This window comes from Schistocerca serialis, chromosome 3 (genome assembly GCF_023864345.2).
Source record: "Schistocerca serialis cubense isolate TAMUIC-IGC-003099 chromosome 3, iqSchSeri2.2, whole genome shotgun sequence".
NCBI lineage: Eukaryota > Metazoa > Arthropoda > Insecta > Orthoptera > Acrididae > Schistocerca > Schistocerca serialis.
Window position 1 is genome coordinate 836,151,611 of NC_064640.1, and position 17,470 is coordinate 836,169,080.

The window sequence follows — 17,470 nt, forward strand, 5'->3', positions numbered from 1 at the left end:
TGCTGAAGGAGTAAATGGTCGACTGGACGAGGTTGGGAAAGAAACTGCCCATGTCCTGCTATAAGGGAAACATTTATGCACCGTCTTATGGGGTGTATACGCGGCCAAGGAAAATTATTCCCGGAGTTTTCCCCGGATTTCCCAGTTAAAAATACACTTTCTCCCGGGTGAAAATACACTTTTTCCGTGTTAAGTGACAGTATATTTTTCCTCGGAACTGTACAACTTATCAATCCATTGAATCGTTATGGTTTTATACACCAGGGTAGAATTTCCCAGCACTTTACAAAACGAAACTTAGTGAAAAAAACACGTTTTGGAAAGATCTATGATGCGCAGCAACATGTACTCTGCATATTTTCGTGTTACCAATTCCACCAAACACCTCATGTTACTTTCCGAAGCACTGAAATCGAGATTGCGATGTGCTTTTGTAAGCCAGTCAAAGCTCATGTCAAATGATTTCGGCTGCCAACGGTGGTGGATATTCAGTGCATAAAACACATGATGTAGTCAGCCAATAGCAAAATCACTGTCAAGTAGCGCTGCTACACAAATAGGAAAAGTTAGTGGTTTAAATTAATTACATAGCGTTGCTACAAGAAAAGCATAGTTTTCACATATCATATTGGCCTCGAAGATTAATCAACTTTAAAGAGATTCTAAGCTTTCAAACATAATGTTGATCTTTTTACGCGTGTTACATTTTAAGATACATAAAACAAAGGTGCCAGTAAAATTTTTAACAGCGACATAAATGTCTGATCTTCTGGGCTCGAAATTTTTCTAAACGGTCGTCCTCAAAGTTTTTTTTTTATTTTTTTTATTTTATGAGAGTCAAGCGCTCTGTGATTTAAGAAATTCATCGTACATTCTCCCACATAGTTCATCTTGCGTAAAAGAAATTTACTTTGAAAGTAACACTTTTCAAACCACCATTCGCAATATTTTCCTGCGACCTGTTAGATTCGTTTCAGCAGTTGCCAGATAGTGCCGGATAACGGGCGTCAATCGCGCCTGCGCAGCTACGATGACGCAGGAAGCCCGTATGTACGTACGTGTAAAACATTAAAATATCTTACATTATGTCATAAAGGAAACAAGACATCAGAGGATACTCACAGAGCAGCGGAATTTCGTGAAGCATACTAAAATGCACGATTCGACTTAAAGTGCACACTCGTATGTTCAGATTCGGATGTAAATTTTCTTGCAGTACCGGAATGAATCACTTCGCTTCAAATAAATGGACTGCCCTCAGCGGGAAAGATTAATAAAAGCCAAATTTCTTTAGCAAACGGACAAAAATTACTTCACTGTCCTGCAAGGTGAATAATGCTTGACTATGAGAAAGGTGGAAATAAAATAAAATCTTAAATTAATAACTTATTCTAGCCTTCCGCAATTATGTGAATGTATTTTAATTCACTTGATAGCTCCCGGCTACAGAAATCCGTCTTGTTTCCATTTGACGTGAGATCAATAAACGAAGAGGAAACAGCAAAATCACTAAACGTAAACACGGGTCACTTGCAGTCTACCCACCTTCGCACCACAACTCAGACTGCTCTGTGAATCAGTCCCAGACCCACGGTATTTCCGAACCGTCGCCATACTAGATAGTGCCCCCCGCCCCATCCCTACAGCGTTTGAGTTTAAGGACGCCAAAAATTAAATCGACTTCTCAAAAAAAAATGTTCATTTTGTAGTGCACATATCTCTGAAGAGTCTCATACATAAAATATGTCTTCGAAGAAATTTAAGCCATGTTATTTGGTCCTGAGTGTTCCAAACTGCAGTGCCACGCCTCTTCACACAGCATTCTTCTTTCGCACGTCACTGTATTTCGTTCTGTCGAATTCAAACGTGTTTATTTTGTAATGAATGCCATCAAAATATGCTTAGGACAGTGGAAATTAAAACGTCTTGTGGTGCCTCTCCTGTTCCCAGTCGGCCGGTTTGACATACTGCACCTCTTTTTTTTTTAAAAAAAAAACATCGCAATCAATACTGGATGGGATTATTTGTAACCAAGAGAATAAGAACTCCGCAGAAATTAGCAGTATTTATTGCCTATTAGCTAATAACTTTTGTGTGACATATTAAATATAGGATACATGAAACCAGTAAAGGCAAGACACAAGAAAGACAGTGTACATTTCTTCAAACCTTACGTCCTAGCATTTTTTTCTCTCTAAACTTGCTACAGCTTTACATGGCGTGCTTTTCTTTCTGGGAAAGAATCTATTACCTCATCAAAGTTCGTCAAACGTTCTGCTACATGAAAAAACGAAATGCTGTCTAATATTGAAAAAGCTGTTAATACAAATAGTACCCAGGCCTGGTGTGATTTCTCGAGCTGATTACGTATATTTTGCCACTGTCTGCTAGATAAAACGAAATAGGCCTGTCTAACATCGCAGCCATTGTAATGCACACCAAATAAACGAGACTGTTTTGGAACAAATGGTCATATAATTCACGAAGTACCAATATAAAATGCCAAAGCCTACTTGAAGCAAAAAGGTTTATGTTAGGAAATATTTTCATATTTTATTCATAGGTGCCAGCTTCTCAAGCATGAGATCGAAAAGTAGTGGTACGAAATTTTTCTATAAATTTCGAATTGTCATATTCTTCCATAATTTGTGTGATTTCCCCATTTCTTCTCCTTCCTCGTTCTAACAAACAATCTTGTCATCACTAATTCTGTAACTATTTCTGCCAGTGTCAAAACTAATTCTCCGATTAACTTCACTAATCCTGCCACAGTTACCGGGTTAGTTATCTTGCGCTTAAGCCGTCGGCACACGGACCGTGCTGCCGAACGTTAACGTTGGGCGTGCCCAGTTCAACGTGCTGCTCAACGCTCAGGAATGATGCGACTTGTGCATACGGTACGTGGACCCCAACGTGGTATACGCGATCGCAATGCACTCAAGCGACAGTTGAGGGATGTTTCTAGTTCGTTAATCACACTGTTTACTCAACGGGCGCGTAAAATTCCCACGTTAGCTCTATTAAAATGCACATTTCTTCCATCGTCCACGAAAAGGAAAGTACCATGTTCAATCAATAAGGACACAGGCTTATAAAAGTTCCATTACAAGCAGTGCGTTACAAAATTGGAATACTTTCCGCATAAGATAAACATTATTTCATCATTCCCACATTTTAGTAAAACCCCAAGGTCAGTCTTACTTGATCACTGTTCGTACCCAGTAGCAGAATCTTTGCAACATGTCAATTACGAAGCGTAAAAGAAAAGGAGAAAAAATACCTTTATACCTGTAGCGTAAGCTGTCCTTTAGATTAAGCCAATCGAACAAAGTCACCCCTCAAAAAAAGGTGAACTTGTATTTACATAAAATCAAACATTACAATCTATACTTATATTAAACTAATAATAAAGTATCAGAACCTAATAAAAACACGAATATTAGGAAAAAAAAAATTTGTCGTGTCAGGACGCGAACCACCGCCCCAACAAGAAAAAAACATTAGTATACAATGACGCTATTCATTACGCTATACCAACATCATCTCTGCTGTATCTAATGATAGTACCTTACGTCTTGCTAGAAACTTTAATCGTAGATATGTTATTAACTGAAATTTAATTATTAAAGCCGTCGGCACACTGACCGTGCATCCGAACGTTGAGCGTGCTAGAAACTTTAATCGTAGATATGTTATTAACTGAAATTTAATTATTAAAGCCGTCGGCACACTGACCGTGCATCCGAACGTTGAGCGTGCCGAGTTTCTGACGTCACAGCATGGAATAGCACGCTCGGGAGTCTTTCCGAACGTGCAGAGCAATATCTGGCATCTCAGATATTCTCAGCGTGCGTCTGAGCATTGACCAATGACATGGCACAACGCCACCTACGTCACACGCACGCCGTCTCCCTTCAGTACAGAGTTGTGACGCGCCATATTGTCATTCATTTCAAGCCTATACGTATATATGCCGTTCCGAGCACCAGCAAATTGAGAATCACTGCAAAACTCATTGTTAACTGTGTGATTCGTTCCAATAAAATAATGAGAAACATCATATTCGCGGCAAAATAATTATTGTAACTTGCGTATAATTCGAGTAGGCTATTTGAAGGCAGCGACACACTGAAGATCCACCCAAAACGCATTGTTCTTGGTACAATGTGTTATAATTAAATTTCAGTTAGTAAAATATCTACGATTAAAGTTTCTAGCAAGACGTAAGATACTATCATTAGATACAGCAGACGTGATGTTGGTATAGCGTTATGAATAGCATCATTATAAACTAATGTTTTTTTTTCTTGTTGGGGCGGTGGTTCGCGTCCTGACACGACAAATTTTTTTTTTCCTAACATTCGTGTTTTGATTAGGTTCTGATACTTTATTATTAGTTTAATATAAGTATAGACTGTAATGTTTGATTTTATGTAAATACAAGTTCACCTTTTTTTGAGGGGTGACTTTGTTCGATTGGCTTAATCTAAAGGACAGCTTACGCTACATTATAAAGGTATTTTTTCTCCTTTTTCTTTTACGCTTCGTAATTGACATGTTGCAAAGATTCTGCTACTGGGTACGAACAGTGATCAAGTAAGACTGACCTTGGGGTTTTACTAAAATGTGGGAATGATGAAATAATGTTTATCTTATGCGGAAAGTATTCCAATTTTGTAACGCACTGCTTGTAATGGAACTTTTATAAGCATGTGTCCTTATTGATTGGACATGGTACTTTCCTTTTCGTGGACGATGGAAGAAATGTGCATTTAATAGAGCTAACGTGGGAATTTTACGCGCCCGTTGAGTAAACAGTGTGATTAACGAACTAGAAACATCCCTCAACTGTCGCTTCAGTGCACTGCGATCGCGTATACCACGTTGGGGTCCACGTACCGTATGCACAAGTCGCATCATTCCTGAGCGTTGAACAGCACGTTGAACTGGGCACGCCCAACGTTAACGTTCGGCAGCACGGTCCGTGTGCCGACGGCTTTAGGCGTTATTACGTGTTCGTACAACGCGTTTTCCGCGCTACTCCCACAATACAACTTACGCGCCTGCTAGCCGGGACTGTACAACTGGCACTTACTAGTGTAGCGATCTGGCCAAAAACTTTGCGAAAATTTTATTTTCTTGGATATACCGAGAAGATAACACGTAATCTTTCTTACCTGTTATTCGTGTTAATCGTTTATTTCCACTCTAGTTGTCTGAACCTATGGCTTTCGTTAGTAATTACAACAACGTTGATCATTCACAAACTCAGTCAACAACATAAATAAACAGCGATTGGCATTCACCCGTTCGGTTTTATTCCGCTCAGCTCGCATAGCCCCGTCCCCTTTTGTTTGGAGGAAAGTTTATTTCTAGATGTGACGGTGATTCTCCTGGCAGAAACATCATGTAAAGTACGCACGCATTCAAAACTCAATTTATGATACATTCAGAAATCAACTTAGAATGTGTTGAAAAATGTTCAAGAACCCAGGGATGCGTTTCAAAATCATATGAATAATCGATAGACCAACGTGCGCTAGATGCTAGGAGCTTTGTGAAAAAAGGTTTATTCCTCAAGAACATTAGCTAATTTGCATCTCCCCCCCCCCGGGCAACAAAACTGTGAAAAAGGGTTTTTTTCCTCAAGAACCCGGCCACCCAAAAATTGCCCCCTGGACCTGTTGCGCATGCGTGGATCTGGCAGCTTGGGCGCGCCAGTAAAATTTTCCCTGGTAGGTAGCATCTGGCTTTTTTTTTTGTTTTGGTTTTTTGGGCGCAAAACTGCTATGGTCATTAGCGCCCGGTCCGTGACTTACGAAACAGTAAAAAACCGAAATTGAAACCCAGCAGCAATGGGAACGAAAGTCATAAAATTGGAGAAACTAAAAGCAGAAGGAAGGCTTAAAAATCCACTACAGAAAGGGGTTGGTTGTCCCCAATAAAAGCTTCAAATGACTGACGTCATTTCACTGGCACTAATAAACTTGAGAACGCGGTCGGCTGAGCGCGTGTCATCTGCTAAAATCGACGATATATCAGGCGATAGCTGTAGACGGGAGCGTAACGGATTAAAATAGGGGCACTCAATTAAAAGTGTCTTACCTTCCACAGCTGAGAGCGGTGCGGACAGAGTGGGGGAGGATCGCCGCTTAAAAGATGTCGATGGCTAAAAAGACAGTGCCCTATCCGGAGTCTAGTTAAAATTACCTCCTCCTGACGACGCGTTCGGGAGGAAGAGGTCCAAGCACAAGGAAGAGCTTTCACGTCCCGCAATTTATTATGGGTAAGTGTCGACAAATGCGTGTGCCATAAATGAACAACACGTCGACATAAAACGCTCCGTAGATTGGTGAAGGGAATCGATTGAATAGCTGGCCGAGGAAGAGAGACTGCAGCCTTGGCTGCAATATCGGCCGCCTCATTTCCACAGATACCAACGTGTCCCGGGAGCCAGAGGAACGCCACCGAGACGCCCCCCAGGTGGAGCAAGTGCAGACAGTCCTGAATCCGGTGGACCAGAGGGTGCACAGGATAAAGAGCTTGGAGACTGAGGAGAGAGCTGAGAGAATCTGAGCAGATAACGTACTGTATCCGCTGATGGCGGCGGATGTAGTGGACAGCCTGGAGAACAGCGTAAAGCTCCGCAGTATAAACCGAACACTGGTCGGGAAGCCGAAAGTGATTTGAGGTGTCGCCAACAATATAGTCACTCCCTACACCTAACAATGTTTTCGAGCCGTCGGTGTAAAGAAATGTGGCGTCCGTCATTTGTGCAAATAGAGCAGCAAATGCCCGACGATAAACAAGTGAAGGGGTACCATCCTTCGGAAATCGACAAAGGTCACGGAGCAGGCAGATCCGTGGACGGAGCCAAGGCAGTGCTGTACCCCAAGTTGTCAAGAAGGTTTTAGGAAAGCGGAAGGAAAGAGAATGGAGCAGTTGACGGAAGCGGACTCCCGGTGGTAGTAGGGAGGAGGGGCGGCCTGCATACCCTACATCAAAGGAGGCGTCGAAAAAAAGGTCATGGGCTGGATTAGCAGGCATGGAAGACAGATGGCTAGCATAACGACTCAGAAGGACTGCTTGCCGATTGGACAGCGGAGGTTCAGCAGTCTCAGCATAAAGGCTTTCCACAGGGCTAGTGTAAAAAGCTCCAGACACTAAACGTAATCCATGGTGGTGGATAGAGTCGAGACGCCGAAGAATAGACGGCCAAGCAGAGGAGTAGACTATGCTTCCATAGTCCAATTTCGAGCGCACTAAGGTGCGATAGAGGCGGAGAAGGACCACTCGGTCTGCTCCCCAGGAGGTACCATTCAGAACACGGAGGGTGTTAAGGGATCGCAGACAGCGAGCCGAAAGATAGGAAACGTGGGAGGACCAGCACAGTTTTCTGTCAAACATAAGACCCAAGAATTTAGCGACGTTTGAAAACGGAAGGTTGACAGGACCTAGATGTAAGGAGGGTGGAAGAAACTCCTTACGTCGCCAAAAATTAACACAAACGGTCTTACTGGGAGAAAAACGGAAGCCGGTTTCGATGCTCCAAGAGTGGAGGCGATCGAGACATCCTTGAAGACGTCGTTCAAGAAGGCTGGTCCGTTGAGAGCTGTAGTAGATCGCAAAATCGTCCACAAAGAGGGAGCCCGAGACATCAGGAAGGAGACAATCCATAATTGGATTGATGGCAATGGCAAACAGTACAACACTCAGCACGGAGCCCTGGGGTACCCCGTTTTCTTGGGAGAAAGTACGGGAGAGAGTAGTGTTCACCCGCACCCTAAATATGCGCTCTGCCATAAATTTGCGAAGAAAAAGGGGCAGTCGACCTCGAAAGCCCCAAGAGAACAGTGTGCGGAGGATGCCTGTCCTCCGACAGGTATCGTATGCTCTCCCCAGATCAAAAAATATTGCTACTGTTTGGCGTTTCCGGAGAAAATTGTTCATGATATAAGTGGAGAGAGCAACAAGATGGTCAACTGCAGAACGATGCTTCCGGAATCTGCATTGGGCAGGTGTTAGAAGACTGCGGGATTCCAGCCACCACGCTAAACGGTAATTCACCATACGCTCCAAAACCTTACAGACACTACTCGTGAGAGAAATGGGGCGATAGCTAGAGGGGAGATGTTTGTCCTTTCCAGGTTTCGGAACAGGAACGACGATAGCTTCCCGCCATCGTCTGGGAAAAGTACTGTCGGTCCAAATTCGATTATAAAGGCGAAGGAGGTAACGCAGACTATGGGTTGATAAATGCAGCAACATTTGGACGTGGGTACCATCCGGTCCTGGGGCAGAGGGGCGAGAAGAAGAGAGTGCATGTTGGAGTTCCCGCATGGAGAAAACAGTATTGTAGCTTTCACGATTTTCAGAGGAGAAAGCAAGAGGTCGCACTTCCGCTGCACGTTTCTTCGGGAGAAACGCTGGCGGGTAATTTGAAGAGCTCGAAATCTCAGCAAAGTGCTGACCCATTGAGTTAGAAATTGCGACGGGGTCCACTAATGTGTCATGCGCGACAGTGAGCCCAGAGACCGGGGAGAAACTAGGCGCGCCTGAGAACCGTCGAAGCCGACTCCAAACTTCCGAGGAGGGAGTGAAGGTGTTAAATGAGCTAATAAAGAATTTCCAGCTTGCCTTCTTGCTATCGCGGATGACACGACGGCATCGCGCTCGGAACTGCTTATAGCGGATACAGTTGGTCAAAGTAGGATGGTGGCGGGAAACGCGGAGAGCACGTCGCCGCTCACGTATTGCATCACGGCATGCCTCGCTCCACCAAGGAACTGGGGGGCGCCGGGGCAATTTGGAGGTGCGTGGTATTGAATGTTCCGCAGCTGTAAGAATAACGTCGGTAATATGTGTGACCTCATCGTCGACGCTGGGAAAGTGACGGTCATCGAATGTCGCTAGAGACGAAAAAAGTGTCCAATCAGCTTGGGCAAACTTCCAGCGTCGCGGGCGCATGTAGGGCAGTTGAGGCTGCAGTCTAAGGACACACGGAAAGTGGTCACTCGAGTGTGTATTATCAAGGGCGAACCATTCGAAGCGCCGAGCTAGCGGAACAGTACCGACCGCAAGGTCCAAATGAGATAAACTTGTCATGGAGGCAGACAAAAATGTAGGGACCCCAGTGTTCAGGCAAACTAGATCTGCTTGGTGGAAGACGTCTAGCAATAGTGAGCCACGTGGACAAGGATGTGGAGATATCCACAGTGGGTGGTGGGCATTGAAGTCCCCAACCAGCAAATATGGGGGTGGAAGCTGACCAAGAAGATGAAGGAGATCAGCTCGTGCCATTGGTGTGGACGATGGTATGTATACAGTACAAAGAGAGAACGTGTATCCAGAAAGGGAAAGACGGACGGCGACAGCTTGGAAGGAAGTGTTTAAATGGATTGGGTTATAATTGAGAGTTTCATGGAGAAGAATCATGAGTCCTCCATGTGCAGGAGTGCCTTCAACAGAGGGGAGATCATATCGGACTGGCTGAAAATGAGGGAGAACAAAGCGGACATGGGGATGCAGCTTTGTTTCCTAAAGACACAAGATGACCGGCGAGTAGGATCATAAGAGGATCGACAATTCATCCCGATTGGCTCGAATACCGCGGATATTCCAGTGGATAATGGACATAGGGTGAACAGAAAATGGAGGAATGTGACCAAGGTCGCTGTCAACTCAATGACTGCTAAGAGCTTGCGACCGACAGCATGGAATGGCATTCAGCCGAAGGCAGAAGATCCTGATCCATAGGTTGGTCAGGAGCAGCTCCTGCCACCAGCAATCGGCCGGTTGATCAGCCACCAGCAGTGCGCCTTGGCGACACAGAAGACGGCCGAGGGCGAATTCCGCCAGGTGGTGCTGTAGATGGGACACACCTTGGCGGAGAAGGAGAGGAACTGGGTTTCTTTGTAGCCTTCTTGGAAGTATGATGTTTAGAGGAAGGAGGAACCGATGGTTGGGAAGTTGCGGTACTTAAATCTCTTCACGAGTATGCTCTTTTTTCGAAGTCTTGGTGTCTGACTTTTGGGCTCGAGATTTAGCAGAACTCGACGAAGGGTGAGCCAGAGAGTGGGCAGGCGAAAGTGGTGAGGTTGAACTGGCGATCTTTACGCTGGCCGATCTGACGACCGTGGCACTAAAGGTGAGGTCGCAAGTCTGCATGGCTGCCTCCTTTGTTGGCCGAGGAGAAGCAAGGACAGTGCTGTATTTTCCTGTCTGAGGCACGGTGGGCTGTCGACTGGCGAATAATTTTCGAGCAGCAAAGGTCGACACCTTTTCCTTTACTCTAATTTCCTGGATGAGCTTTTCGTCCTTAAAAACGGAACAATCTCGAGAGGAAGCAGCGTGGTCACCCATACAGTTGATGCAGCGAGGGGATGGAGGTGGACAAGCACCCTCATGGGCATCCTTGCCACACGTAACACATTTGGCCGGATTGGAACAGAACTGGCTGGTGTGATTGAACTGCTGACACCGATAGCAATGCGTAGCGTTTGGGACGTAAGGGCGAACGGAAATTATCTCATAGCCTGCTTTGATTTTCGATGGGAGTTGAACTTCGTCAAATGTCAAGAAGACAGTGCGGGTTGGAATGATGTTCGTGTCAACCCTTTTCATAACCCTATGAACAGCCGTTACGCCCTGGTCAGACAGGTAGTGCTGAATTTCTTCGTCAGACAATCCATCAAGGGAGCGTGTATATATGACTCCACGCGAGGAATTTAAAGAACGGTGCGGTTCCACCCGGACAGGGAAGGTGTGTAGTAGTGAGGTACGCAGCAATTCTTGTGTCTGGAGGGCACTGACTGTTTCTAACAACAGGGTGCCATTCCGCAATCTGGAACAAGACTTTACAGGACCTGCAATTGCGTCGACACCTTTCTGAATAATGAAAGGGTTGACCGTGGAGAAGTCGTGACCTTCGTCAGACCGAGAAACAACAAGGAACTGTGGCAACGATGGAAGAACTGTCTGTGGCTGAGACTCAGTGAACTTACGCTTGTGAGCAGACATAGTGGAAGGTGAGGAAACCATTGCGGAAGAATCCCCCATGATTACCAGCGTCTCCGATGGCGCGTTCCTCCCTTGTGGGGGCCCTCTCTGAGGGCACTCCTGCCTTAGGTGATTGTTCACACCTCAGGTCACACCTCCCGACAAACGGACGGAGGGACCAATCGGCACTTTCGGAAGGTATCAGCTCGGGTAATCACCCCTCCCTGGGCCTGGCCATTACCAGGGGGTACGTACGTGTCCTACCTGTCTACCCGGGGTGGGGAATTACGCGTTACCCCGTCACCGGCTACGCATGGAAGTGCGTGTGTCGGCCTTCAGACACGCACAGGGAGGAAAAAAGAGAAAGGGAAAGGAAAGAAGAGGGGTCTCAAACGCCGCAGCGGAGAAAAGGGCAAAGAGAAGAGGGAAGGAAAAGAGAAGGACAGAGGAAGGATGAAGACTTGCAAGTGTAGAAAGCAAGGAATTTGTAACAGTTTCGAGCGTCCGTCTCCGGACGTAGGCACAAACCATACTCCCAGAGGGGGAGAAAGGGAAGGAAAGAGCCAGGGGTGAGGGGGGAGGGGGGAGGGGTGAAGATGGGGGATGGGGAAGGATGCGGAAAGGGAGGGTACGCAGCCCGGAAAGGAAGGAGGGCCACATTAGCTCGGGTCCCGTGCTCGCTATGCACGTATCCACAAAAGAGTTGTGGACCCCCTGGGGGTGTAGCATCTGGCTGCTTGCTGCTACTGCTTATACAGCAACATTTCTTTAGCCAGAAGTGGGAGAAGGTACTTGCTACTCATACGCGACTCAACTGCGCAAGCGCATGCGCATGAGCCCGCTGGCAACAGCTCAAACGAATATAATGTAAACAATTGTGACGTCATGCTCATCGGAGGCAATTTGCTGGTGTGAAGCAATGCATAGTCTTCCTAAAGCCGTTGACACACTTTGCTGTTGGCAAACTCTTATGTGAGCACTGTGATTTGTTGCTGTATATGGCGCATTTCCTTGGCAACTTCGTTTTATTTTCGTTTTTTTTTCCTCTCTTTCATGTTTTATTGCTGCGGTATTATTCTGCAGTAGCGAGATACAGTAATATCCTTTGTTAGAGTATTGGTTCTTAGCAGTCAATGGTACAAAAATTTAACTGAAAACTAAAACAATGAAAAATACCCAGAATTCTAAAAAATTCCCGATTTTCTCCCGGATGAAAAAATTCCCGGGTTTTCCCCGGATCTTCCGGTTGTCACGGGTCGTCTACACCCTGAAGAATGGTTCAGTTGATAGGCCACATTCCGAGACATCAAGCAAGACCAATTTAATACTGGAGGAAGTGGGCCGGGAAGCAAAAACTGTAGAGGTAGCCCAAGAGATGAAGTACGTTGCAGTAGTCATTTGGAGATCAAGAGGTTTGCAGAAGATAAAGTAGCATTGGGAGCTGCATCAAATCAATCTTCGGACTGAAGACCACAACAACAACAACAGCAACAACAACAACATTGTTAATCTGAAGATGTATTAACATCTAGACATGTAACGTTTCCTTCAAGCCAGTGGAATAAGGGTTTTGTATATAATCTATAAAACTCACCTTCACATCAGTGCCATCAGTTGGCATAAAGTCTTCATAAATGTATGAACCTGTCTTGCGGACTCTTGATTCTGCTGAGTATACACTGCTTCTGCTTCCAATCTACAAGGAAGTAATATTATTTTCTACTTAGAGAAATTATTAAACCTGAAAATCTTAGAATTTAATATACATCTTGAAAAATTAACTAAGTTTGAGATTTATTTATCTATTGCTATCTTTATATTTCAGTCCTCCTAAGTTCTCTGACAGTCACAAATTACTATTTTTAAGCTGTACATACTCCACTGTTTACAAAAAGTCTCAGAAGAGAAAATGGATACTGCATACCTTTCTGAACAGTCTTTGACTTCCTCCCCCTGCTGAAGTTGGATAATATATATAAATATTATGATCTTCAGCAGAAACTGGCTTTTCAACAAATGGTTTATTGAAGATGATCCCATTAACTTCAACATGGTCTTCAGATTCCACAAGTTCATGATCTGGCAAGCAAGCACAAAGAGGAAATGTTTGATTGAGACACAAGAAAAACACACTTTCATAGAATTAAATAGTTATTAGGGCACAAAAACAGTGAAAGACAGTTATAATTAAATTTTATGAAGTTAAAAATCAGTCTTACATTTTAAGGTGTACAGTGGTATTTCTCCATACCACTACTACCAAATTTTAACAAACAACACCCCTTCTGTCATAAAAAATGACGGGCTCAAAAATATGCTTTTAACTAATGATCCTACAACTTAACAGTACAAGGGTTATGCTGAAATTACTATAATAAAAGTAACTTACGTTTTGGATCAGGGGAATCTCTATCCAGGACAGCATAACGTGGTATTTCAATTCCTTCCTTTTCTAAAATGGAATATACCTTTCTCCGATCCTAAAAAAAAAGAAGTTAAAATCTTGCTAATATACTTGATCATGTTTGAGGGGGAGGGCGGGTGTGAACATGTACCAAATTCTACAAAAAACTGAGTGTGCTTTATGTGTATAATATGTAGATGACGCAGTGTCTACAAAACTATGCAAATTATACGAGGCTATGCATTGGCTTTTAAACATATTGCTCAAAATGTGCAGGAGATGTTTGTAAAAATAAAACAATAGGGATCCAGCATTTTGGATGCTGGTATGCAGGATATCCAGGCTAAAATGGATGTTAATAGTCCACACACAGATAAAGATATAGAAACAAAGTAATCTGTGCAATGATAGTATGCAAAAAAGGTGAGAAATGCTCAACAAAGCCAGCTGAAGTAACAGCCAGTGGGTCACCTATGTAATGTTTGTCTTTGACAAAGAGTTAAATGGAGATTGCAACTGTGCACACTGCAGTGTTATTACAAGTGTGGTGCTGTTGCACAATAAATGTGTAATGATAGTTAAACTGTTATCAGCGCTTTCGTTTGACAAAACTACTTGCTCACAGTCCTTTGCCAGCATTTATTCACTGTTGAATGGGTGTGAATTCTAGTGTCATCTAAATGAACCACTGCCTGTGTGAGTATTGACACTATTTTTCCTTAAAGAGTCTATTGTAGTATGCTCTCTTTGTAATAACACCTTGTAGTTGGCTCTGAGCACTATGGGACTTAACTGCTGTGGTCATCAGTCCCCTAGAACTTAGACCTACTTAAACCTAACCAACCTAAGGACATCACACACATCCATGCCCGAGGTGGGATTCGAACCTGCGACCGTAGCGGTCGTGCGGTTCCAGACTGTAACGCCTTTAACCGCTCGGCCACTCCGGCCGGCACACCTTGTAGTTCACTTAAGATACTTATTGTAAGTGGCGGTCAAATAAGAAATAGACAGATGGAAAAAATCAGTAAACTGTTTCTTATTTAAAAATTAATTGCCATAACTGTTAATATATTTATCCCAATGTGAGACAAGCCAGTTAGCACCTTCACAGGAAAATGCTTGCAGTCGGCTGCAGAAGCACGATTTTACCCAGATGTGCACACATTCATCCAAAGCAAATCGACGGCCACAAATGTGTCTTATTTCTCGAGGCCTGCTGTGTTTTAAATCCCTTGTAAGGACATTAAATAATTTTGACCATTAATCCTGCCATAATAATATTTTTTCAGCTTTTCTTATGATTATGAACTCATCTTGACATCACGATAATTTTCAAGCTATCTGCAAAACATATAAAATGTTGGTACAAAATTTTTGTACATTTTCATTAGTTATAAATTAAGTTATAATTTTTGGATTACAATTTGGAAGTACTTTGTTCCTGAAACATTGTTATCACTGGTGCTGTCAAAATTTATTATATGTTAATAAGTTGATGGAGTTTTATTAACCTGCTGTTGCTGAGCACTACTTCTGAGATTATTGCTTTTCTGAACTCTCCCTATTTCGTACTTTCCTACACCTCACCAGTCCTTTTCCTTCATCCCTCTTCCTTCCCCCTAAACCCTTCTGCCAGAAGGAGGAGGCACGGGCTCCAAAAGGTTGCAAATTTCAGTATCTATATTGGTTTGTTCTCCTGCAACTGCTTGGTTAGAGCATTTTTGTATCCATCCAATTACATAATATATATTTCATAATATATTACATAATATATATTTTCATTGATGCATTACATGAAATAAGCTACTTTTTTAATACGGCACTCAAAATGCAATGTAAAAAATACCATTTAGATTAAAATTTACCCTGAAATGTTTTGAAAACTAACTGAGAAATGTGACAAATGCCAAGATTAAGACTGTGACCTATCATTTTTACCTTTGTTGGTATATGAACACCACTAACAGAACTGAGCAGTTTGAAAGCATCAACGTACCTGACACTGTCAGTTGTTCTTTTTTTAAGTACTGATTTGACAATCATACAGCTATCCTGGACCTCTGAACTTAATAAAATAATTGAGACTGTAAATATAACTAGGTAGAATGAGATCTGTTATCAGTTGTAAATTCACACAATGGAATCAAGTAGGTCGAGCAGTACATAGCATGAATTATCATAACGTCTAAAGAACATGAGAACTATTCAACATGCATAGCTCACAATGTGAGAGTGCCGCTACAATTCACATGATAAGACTGCAAATTTTATAACTAATAATGTCACTAGAAATCAGCTACCACTGGGAAGGATACATGGAAAATCCTTTTACTAAATATCTGTTTAGATTCGTGTTCAAATGTATTGTTTAACAACATTATAGTATAAAATGTAAATGCTGGGAGAGCTTCCAGTTTGTAATGGTTACTACTAAAACCTGCCCAGTGAGCCATATGTTGGCACTCATTAAGAAGAACTGTTTTCGATATGGGAGAGGCAGACATTGTGCGGACTTGGCTGCGTCACACAGCATTGTATATTAACAACAGAACACTAAACGGGGGAATGTTACATTGCTACTAAACCATTGTGAAGTTTACTACTCCACCTTTTATTCACAGGAAGTCCAAATTTATAGGTTATGCACTAGTTAATTGCCATTATTAGCTCCCCAATGGTATGTTACATACCAAATTCACCACAAAATGTCCCGTTTTATACCCTACTGCAAACATAAATTTTATGAGGGTTTAGCAATATAGGATTAATAGAGTAATACCTTTAGTTTGATTTGTGAATCTGTTCTTTCCACTTCAAGTCACAGTAGCTAACAATGCATTGACAGCCCATGAATATTTCCCCTTTAGCAATTCCAAGTCCGGTTAGCACTAATTTGCTCTAGATGACATCAGTGTAAGAACAATGTAGGCAAGCAAGAGAGATCAAGATCACACGCAATGGTTGCACACTGAAATTTTTCAACCCAATGTAACCCTAACACCATCCCCTTTCCCCATAAGTCATGATCTAGGTCAATTTTACTTAATCCTATGGCACTGTTCCACATGATAACTGAATGAATGAATACAACATAAGTGTGAACAAAGCATAATAAATTTCCTAGTTAGCCTATCAATGTCTGAATCACACTCAAGTTTTCAAGTGGTACAACATGAACAGCCACCATTTCCTGTTTGAAATGGTTCAGCTAGTTCTCTTCCAGAAATCTGGAATATCCTATGTAAAAGTTAAATGTGGGCGCAGAACTGGAAAGTATTTTCTTTCATAGTCAAGTAACACTTCACTTCTTGTCCAACAACAACATGGTGACCCCAAGTATTTTATTCCATACAACACTCATAAGGATACTCAATTTTACTGCTAAAATGAATTACATTGATTCAGTCAGAAAGGTAATCAACAGCCTAAGAAGATCAAATAACAGCCTGATGTACAAATATATGCATTAAGATCAAAACAACACATGTGTGAACTGTCGCACGACAGAGCCAATAGATCATCAGAATGGAAGAAAGTAAATAATATGTGCAAAGCATTAGGTACAAAAATATCACCTACAATAAATGAACAGCTGCTGAATGAAAAATGTTTTATTGCATACACTGGTGTATGATATAAAATATTGTTCATTCAGCAACTGTTGTGTGGTTTCCTGATTTAACAAAACAGACTTGTACAGTTGCAGTAATACCACAAGAGGAACCCTTTGTTAATGTCCTTTCTCCTAGTAATAATATCCCAGTGACTGTCTCAGTACCACAGCTCAATTCAGGTGTTAAAGTGATCATGGCTAACATTCCACTGTCAACAAGCAGAAGTTCTAAAAAGAAGTTACATTTGATGTGCAAAAAAGTAAATTTTCAACAATTAGATGTGAAAATTGTAACAAAACTGCCACAAAATGTGTGCCTATTGTTGCAGACAGTCATATGAGAGGTATGGCCAAAACTGTAAAAAGCAATTTTAGCAATGCTGAAGTGTGTGGAATCGTTACACGTGGTGCTAAAATTCAAGAACTCATAGCAGGCTATGATCCTGAAAATG

General features: G+C 42.7%; 1 protein-coding gene across 8 annotated transcripts in view; it reads right to left on the minus strand.

The window, feature by feature from the left end:
• Nucleotides 1-17,470, minus strand: part of LOC126470878 (inositol hexakisphosphate and diphosphoinositol-pentakisphosphate kinase) — a 591,274-nt gene that overhangs the window by 305,388 nt on the left and 268,416 nt on the right. For all 8 annotated transcript variants that reach the window (XM_050098893.1, XM_050098898.1, XM_050098892.1 and 5 more), the window contains 3 exons: nucleotides 13,388-13,478; nucleotides 12,923-13,077; nucleotides 12,593-12,694 (listed from right to left, as the gene is read on the minus strand). In XM_050098893.1, coding sequence (XP_049954850.1) covers nucleotides 12,593-12,694; nucleotides 12,923-13,077; nucleotides 13,388-13,478 — 348 coding nt within the window. The remainder of the gene's footprint in view (nucleotides 1-12,592; nucleotides 12,695-12,922; nucleotides 13,078-13,387; nucleotides 13,479-17,470) is intronic.